At 41.8% G+C, this 8,666-nt stretch overlaps 1 protein-coding gene across 1 annotated transcript; it reads left to right on the forward strand.

Annotated features, from left to right (window-relative positions):
* Positions 1 to 518: 518 nt before the first annotated feature.
* On the forward strand, positions 519 to 8,214 carry TUBB6 (tubulin beta 6 class V). Its single transcript, XM_081014243.1, has 4 exons — positions 519 to 752; positions 1,578 to 1,686; positions 5,348 to 5,458; positions 6,828 to 8,214. The coding sequence occupies exons 1-4, from the start codon at positions 696 to 698 to the stop codon at positions 7,889 to 7,891; spliced, it is 1,341 nt and encodes a 446-aa protein (XP_080870369.1). The 5' UTR covers positions 519 to 695; the 3' UTR covers positions 7,892 to 8,214.
* Positions 8,215 to 8,666: the final 452 nt, after the last annotated feature.

Genomic DNA, 8,666 nt, shown 5'->3' on the forward strand with positions numbered 1-8,666 from the left:
GTTCTTCCAGCAATGTCCCTTGAGAGACAATTTCATAAACAAGGTGCCCCCACCCAAAATATACCAATATTGCTTAGAATGGTGGTGGCACCTGAAGAAAGGGAATGGGGTGATGGGAATAGATGCATTACAGATTATTTGGAAGTACTTAATCCAGGTTGAGAGACTTCACAATTGTCCTTTTTCAGGATTTATACTTGTGACCTTGGATGCTGATTCCTGAATTTATATTCATCTGTTCCTCCTCAGTTTGGATTTTCAGGAACCATCAATGAAGCCCTGTCAATTATTTGGAGACAGCATGATACAACTAGTGGCCTTTGGCTTGGCATAAGTCTTACAAAAGTTAGAGGATAATAATGCATGAGGCAACTTAAAAGCACAGAGACTTGCAGTCTGCTCAAAATGTTGAAGTGCTTTGAAAGAATGGAGTGAAATGTCATTCATATATAGACACAGTCCCAGAAAAGGCTGGGCAGGGGGGCAGAGCCAGTTGCTGCTGCATTTTTTCCCCTTCCTCCTCATTCTTCTGTGAAGTTGCAGAGTGAGCAGAGCAGGGAGGGTGAATCACAGACCGGGAGCCAATAAAACGTTAACAGAGGCAAGGACATTGTGCATAGCTGAACTCTACACAGCAGCGTCAGGAAGAGAGAAGCAGAAGCAGGAGACTGATCAGGAGCTTGTAAAATATCAGCATGAGGGAAATAGTTCATATCCAGGCAGGCCAGTGCGGAAACCAAATTGGAACCAAGGTAAGGGGAATTATTATTATTACTAAGTTGTATTTAGCACCTGGTGGTTCCAGTTGTAAATCCTCGTGGTACAGTAGGATTTTCTGTTTTGTGCTATTGGGACCCTCTTTCTTCAGACACCCACCTGCAAAATAAGATACTTTTGGAAAATATGTTTAATTCATTAGTGCCTTAAGAATTTAGGAAGAAAGTGATAAACAATTTTTTTCTCCTAAGAGTTTCACTTGTTTTGGGGAGAAGTTTCTTGTTCTGTAGCAAACTCGGATTCTAATTTTGTGCGTGCTCACATAAGCTACAGAGTGGGAAACCACCAAAACGGGAACTAAATAGCTCATCTCTTCCACGTTGACCATAAAAGGTTCTGGAAAAAACAGAAACCAAGGGAGAAAAAAACCCCTGAGGCAGCAGCGGGGTGGGCGTGAGGGGAATTAACCCAAGCTAGAAATGCTGCTGGAGATTTTATCCGTTTTCTCTGTGGTTTGAAATCTTGATGTGAATCTGCCTAGCTTTTGACCTTATCCCCCCCCCCACAACCCCACCCTATATTTTCTCTGCTGTTCAAGCCTACAGCAGGGAGGGGCTCAGAGGAGCAGCCTTCAAACATGCCAAGAATTCGGCAGCTGTTGCTTCAACACATGCCTCAGAGGCCTGTTCTGTCCCTGCCAAGGATGGGTGGGTTTCGATGACTTGCAATTAGTGGCAGAGATAAAGAGTAAGGGAAACACGCATACAGAGTGGTTTTTTTTGGGGGGGGGGGAGAGCTATGATGATGACCATCTTCTCAGAGAGTTTGTCTCACTTTTCTTTTCCTTTGCCACTCAAAAGTTTTGGGAAGTGATCAGTGATGAACATGGTATCGACCCAGCTGGAGGCTATGTTGGTGACTCACCACTGCAGCTGGAGAGGATCAATGTCTACTACAATGAATCATCCTGTAAGTGTACCATTGTTGTCCAAGGGCTAAGCATAATGTGATCTTATGGGAGGAGAAGCAATGAAGAAAGCAAAAACGTTGCTCAGTTTCCTCTATGTACTTCATTAAGTGTGTGTGTATGTGTTGTTCAACCTCAACTGTTACAGTTCTATGCTCACTGCTTACTTTGTTGGCAGTAGGAGGGAGGTAAATTAGAAAGAGTGTGTGAACTACAGTTCCCAGCATCCTCAGCAAGCTTTACCAATGGCCAGGGATGATTGGAACTGTATTCATTAACATCTGGCAGGCCAGAGGTTCCCCACATGTGGCACAGAAACACAAAAAATTGGCACTTGGACACATAATTCAGCGTATTTTATTTCAAAATTTGAAATGAAACTTTAAAAACAAATGGAAGATTTGCGAAGATTGACTTGAAAGTGCTTTGAGCTAACTGGAGTGGAATCCCACAAGGAATAGGAGGAAAGGGGAACTAGATTTTTAGTGGGCCGGAGGACAGTCTCAGTGTGCTGTACTGCACTTTGCCCCCCCCCCCCAAAGTAGAATAAAAGATATGCTAATTTCCTGGCTTTTTATTTTCTTGCATAGAGCAGAAACACAAGCAACTTAAGGAGACATCAGTTTCACCATGATCCTCCCTTTGCTAGCTGTATGTTGAAGGGCTGACCTCATTGCTTTGTATTTGTGCTCAGAGTATTGCAGTCTTCTGTTTTGTAGAGGCCTTCAGCTTCCACAATCATGGGAAAGCTTTTCACTGTCCCACAGAAACCTGTGTAGATTATCTGGTTCTAAGTCTCGCTGTCGATAGTTAATTTGTAAAGAGAGAAGAGCCCATTACTTAAACACTTTGCTTCCCACTTCGGTCCCAGATATGAAAGATGAGGTGATTAGTCACTCAAGGTGCTTTCAGACTGGTGGTGTTTAGTACTGTAGTTCCCTGTTCTTCTGCTGAATCCTACATGTGGAATTGCTAATGACTTTCTACACATTGGAGGATATGGTGCTCTGAGTGGTCTATCCAGCTGTGTTCCATCTACACTACTGGGCATAACATAACTTGTGTGGGTGAGGTGAATGGAAAGTTCAATTGAGCATGTCATTTTAGCAGCATGGCTTTTAAAAATAAAAATGTGAAATTCTTCAGTATACAGTAACACTGTTTAATTTAAGCACACTTGTGCAACTAACTTAGCAGAACATGCTTCTAAAATGGCGTTGACGGGAGAGGCAGCATATTAAAAAATGAACTTCTCAATTTGCACTAAAACACTTCTTTCATATAAGCACTGATGCTGCTGACTAGAAAGCTTAATAGTGAAGATGTGCTAAAGCATAGATGCATATCAGGCTCAAGTGCCTGATATGTGCACACTGCACATGTCAAACCTAGACCTCTTTTTAAAATAATACAGAATCATAACACTAGGGCAATCTACACAGATATTGCAGTGCTGCTCTGTTTTATGCTTTTTAAAGTAGGTTTTCGATATTTGACAAATAGTGGAAGAACTATGGGGAAAACACAGGAGAACAATGATTTCATGATAACATCACACAGATGCCTGTAAAAAGCAACAAAGACTAATGAATTTACTGTGGTGTAAGCCTTAACTGACTATAGTTTATTTTGTAAGATGCATCCATTGGCAGGTATAGAAACAAAGAACTGTAGAGGAAAATAACATAAGCAGCAGTGAGGTTAGAAATAAATGAAATGCAAAAAATCCAGAGTAAATGCCTGGTGTGGAAGCACCCTCTCATATAAAATGAAAGTTCTTTCCCACATGTATATAAGCAGAACTTGAATCTTCTATAAGCCTTGGTACTGAACATCTGAGCCCTTGCTCAATTTAAAGACTGCTGGTTATAAGGGTTATAGTGAGCAAATGATCCTGTTCATCTCCAACCTTTAACTTAACGAGTTCCAAGCACTTTTGCCTTTTGATTCAGGAAAGTTCATGGAGGACAAAGTTTGCAGCACCAGCTAAGCCGTGATTCACTAACAGCAGTTCCCTAAATGCCAGGAACCATTGTCCCAGCCCAATAGCATAAAATCCTGCCATTCTTTACAAATACGAGCATGTTAAGCGTTTGTCCTGGATGCATTCCAGACTGGGTGGTTCATTCTCTTTCAACTAAAGACTTCCAACACTTTTGGTTGGGTTAGGCCTGCCACCTCCCCTCCTTCCATTTCTGGCTGATCAGTGCTGCACTGTGCCTGTGATATCTATCTGTTCTAATCCCCCTGCAGTTTGCAGCATTGTTAGCAGATAGGAAGGGAGAAAGCAACTTTCCAGTCATGGTGGGGCCTGGTATAAGAGATAACAGTGGGACTATCCCTCCTCTTTACATCTACAGTGGTACCTCTGGTTAAGAACTTAATTCGTTCCAGAGGTCCGTACTTAGCCTGAAACTGTTCTTAACCTGAAGCACCACTTTAGCTAATGGGGTCTCCTGCTGCTTCCACTGCGCCGCTGCACGATTTCTGTTCTCATCCTGAAGCAAAGTTCTTAACCTGAGGTACTATTTCTGGATTACAGAGGTAGCACTGTAGTTGTTTAAAAGAGTCACAGAAACGCAGCTATGCTTGCTAGAGTAACTTTAGGGGTTGACACAAGTAGGGAAGCAAAGGGCTAATACAGGCACCCTCTCCCCCCCCCCCCGTGGATATGACTGAACTACCGCTCCTTATTTGCCTTAGCAAGCATAGGCAATGGCCAGGGATAAGGGGAATTGTATTCCAGCAATATCTAGAGGGCTACTGATTCTCCATCACTTCTCTGTAGTGTGAGTCCCAACCATATATATTCGGGAACAAGCCCCATTGAACACAGTGGGATTTCCTTCCAAGTACTGCCCATTGCTAATGGAAATATGATAGAGTTTTCCTGTTTCCATATGTACAATTTTCTACCTAGCAGAACAAAATTAATTACTTTTAATGTTGATTTCCTAACAAATGTATTTATAATGGCTCCCGTCACCCCTGACTATTGGCTATTTTGGTTGAGCCGATTGGAGTAGGAATCCCACAACATCTGTAGGGCTAGTGGATCCCCATCCCTGCTTCAGGATATGTTTACAACCAGTGTCCTTTATCACATGTCCTTTCATTTCAGTTTTTAATTTGTTGTCCCAGTACTAATCTCCATGTTTCCTCTGCATGTACACTTCTTCCTCTCTAGATTGTGGGCTCATGTTTTCTATTGTTTTGTTTCAAAAATAGCACCAGCTTGCACAATTATATTCAGGTACCTATAAACTTGCTAAGAACTTTAATATGATATGCAAACAAGGGATTACAGAGGGTGTGTGTGTGGAGAAAGTAATCCAGGGGCTTGTGAATTTGCTGCATTGTACAGAATGGAAACACCATCCTCTGTCACCAAAACAACTAAGCAAATTTTATATGGTGAATGTAAACAAGATCAGCTGGTAATCAAAAAGACTTTGACAATAAAGGTCAGGCCAATGGTCACAGTAAGGGACATTATGTTATATTTTCCCAAACATTTGTGGGGAAGTAGAGGTATACCTTAAACTGAGCTACTAGAAACACAGTGATAAATAATTACATATGTTATGTGTATGCAATAAAGATGTGGCAAGCAATTGTAATAAATTAAATCCCGAAGCAAGATGCATTTCATTTTTCTTATAGCTCAGAAATATGTGCCCAGAGCAATCTTGGTGGACTTGGAGCCTGGAACCATGGACAGTGTGCGGTCTGGTCCATTTGGACAACTCTTTCGGCCTGATAATTTCATCTTTGGTATGTATATGATTGTCTGTTACAAATGCTGGCTAAACTTACCAAGTAGATTATGTTGGAGTTTGGCAAAGTGCCGAAATAAATTGTTTATTTCTTTCAACCGCTGGTTGAAAGAATAAAGAAACTTATTACTCCTGGCAAACAAACCGTTCTGGGTACAAGCTCATATGGCCTTTATGGAGCCATGAGGTTAACAAAAAGGTCGAATACTAACTGATGGGAGGGGGAAGAGGAAGCAAGTAAAGCCTGAGGAAAACAATCTGTAGGTGCTGACTTAAGAAGGAATAAGCAAGGGAAGACTATGTTGCCTTTCTGTCTCTCATCCCCATTGGGTCAGGTAACCTTCTAACAGATGATGAAAACAGGAAGGAAAATGTAAAAAGGGGTGGGAAAACTGTGACTTCTCAGATGTTGTTGAACTCATCATCCCTGCTTCATTGGCCATGCTGGTTTAGGCTGATGGGAATTAAAGCCCCAAAACATCTGGAATGTCACAGTTCACCACTTTGAGATAACCCTTGTTTACAGGCAGTTTGGGCCAATGTCTCTCTCTAAGTCAGAAAAGGGCACATGACCCACAAGTTACAGGCAGATTGCCAGTGCATTTCTATGTGACTTTACTGAAATCTTTTACAAAAATGAAGTAGTGGGCTCTAAATTGTAAATTTAGAGAGTGATATGTGTCGGTCTTTAAAAAGTGCAAGGAGAACGAGGGATGCACAGACTAACTTTATCTGTCATTGGAAAATAAGTGGTCCAGTTAAAGTGTGGGTCTATGGGGTAATCTCTTTTGTAAATAATATTTTTTTATTAAAAATGTCTGTGTAAATGATTACAGATTTATGGAGTGCTTTTGGACATGCTGAAAGCAACACCTTGGTTTTCAGTGTAGTCATACTTCATGTTGTGTCCGCTTCAGGTTATGTGTTTTCATGTTGCGTCCTGCGGCAACCTGGAAGTACTGGAATTGGTTACTTCCAGGTTTCACTGCTCGCACATGCACAGAAGTGCTAAATCGGCCCCTGTGCATGCGCAGACGCGGCGCTTCGGCTTGCGTCAGTTCCGTGTTACGGATGGGCCTCCGGAATGGATCCTGTCCGTAACACGAGGTTCCACTGTAGTCAGAACAGTGCAGCATTTTATGTTATTTCTGTAGTGCCATCATGCCACTATGTACTTGAGGAACATGTGGAATATTTTGGACACATTTGGCAGTTAAATGAGCTCTCGGTGTAACTCTATTTAAAAGTTTTCCACAAAGTCTATGCTTAAATGCATACAGTGGATAAATATGAATATTTTGAAGTTCCTTATTATTTCATGAGTTGTAAACCTATTCACCTCTTCCCCTTTTGTTGTGTTACCTCAGGACAAACAGGAGCTGGAAATAACTGGGCCAAAGGACATTATACGGAAGGAGCAGAGCTGGTAGATTCAGTGCTTGATATAGTAAGAAAAGAATGTGAACACTGTGATTGCTTGCAGGGATTTCAGCTCACTCATTCTCTTGGAGGAGGAACAGGTTCTGGGATGGGAACACTACTGATCAGCAAAATCCGAGAGGAATATCCTGATCGGATCATGAATACATTCAGTGTCATGCCATCTCCTAAAGTCTCTGACACTGTTGTGGAGCCATATAACGCCACACTCTCAGTCCACCAACTGGTTGAAAATACAGACGAAACCTACTGTATTGATAACGAAGCCTTGTATGATATTTGCTTCCGCACTCTGAAGCTTACCACACCAACATACGGAGATCTGAACCACTTGGTGTCCGCTACAATGAGCGGGGTAACAACATCATTGCGTTTTCCTGGTCAGCTAAATGCAGATTTGCGCAAGCTGGCAGTGAATATGGTCCCATTCCCACGCCTACACTTCTTTATGCCAGGATTTGCTCCACTGACTGCCCGAGGGAGCCAACAATACCGGGCTCTCACAGTCCCGGAACTCACGCAACAGATGTTTGATGCCAAAAATATGATGGCAGCTTGCGACCCAAGGCACGGACGGTATTTGACAGTAGCTACAGTCTTCCGAGGTCCCATGTCCATGAAAGAAGTTGATGAACAGATGCTGGCCATCCAGAACAAGAACAGCAGCTACTTTGTGGAATGGATCCCAAATAACGTCAAAGTGGCCGTTTGTGATATAGCACCCCGTGGCCTCAAGATGGCCTCTACCTTCATCGGCAACAGCACAGCTATCCAAGAGCTCTTCAAAAGAATCTCTGAGCAATTCTCAGCCATGTTCAGGAGAAAAGCTTTTCTTCACTGGTTTACAGGAGAAGGAATGGACGAGATGGAATTCACAGAAGCAGAGAGCAACATGAATGACCTTGTGTCAGAGTATCAGCAGTACCAAGAAGCTACAGCAAATGATGGAGAGGAAATTTTTGAAGACGAGGAGGAAGAAATTAATGAATGAAGTCTATCAAATGCTGTTCTAAAAATGATTAAGTCTGAATAGCTAGCTCTAGTTCTAATCTTTTCCAGGATAGTAAAGAATATAACAGACTTATTTTTCAGGACTATATTGTTTTCCTCAAACTGTGAATCAGAAAAATCACCTTAGGCTGCAATCTTAAGCACAGTTACTTGAAAGTGAGTGTTGATACCAGCAGGACTTGCATCATCAAAGTAAATGTGTTTTGCAGTTAGTGAGGCTTTTGAGTGCTATTCTGTACTAAGTATATAGTATTGAGTTGCTGGGAACAAACTCTGTTAATAAAAGGAATGGAAAAAGTCTAATATTTCATATATTAAATGCATATAAATGAATGCTCAAACACGGACATTTAAAGACTAAAAAAAACCCCCCACCATTTATTTACACTAGTAGCTGGGATAATGTCAAACCACACACAAGTTTATGATAGAATCCATGTCCTTCACTGGGGTTGAAAAAGGTTTGCTTCTGCATCACACATTCTACGTTGAATCAATCAGAGGTGTTCTGCTTCTCCATTCATTTAAAATATTGAGTTGGCATAGTTAAATGGTTAGATCTTTCATTCAAGTGCACATGCCCAAACATAACTTTTCTCACTCCTGTACCTTTCACAAGTACTGTCAGTTCACACAGGGCGATTCTGAACTAAAAGGCTGAACAAGTGCTCTGTGTGAATCAAGTGTGAGCCTTCCAATACTTACCAGAATTCTCTGCAGCAGAGGCAAGGGTTGTATGAGAGACTTATCATCAC

The sequence above is a fragment of the Podarcis pityusensis genome (genome assembly GCF_964106645.2).
Source record: "Podarcis pityusensis genome assembly, chromosome: 7".
In the NCBI taxonomy this organism is placed as follows: Eukaryota; Metazoa; Chordata; class Lepidosauria; order Squamata; family Lacertidae; genus Podarcis; species Podarcis pityusensis.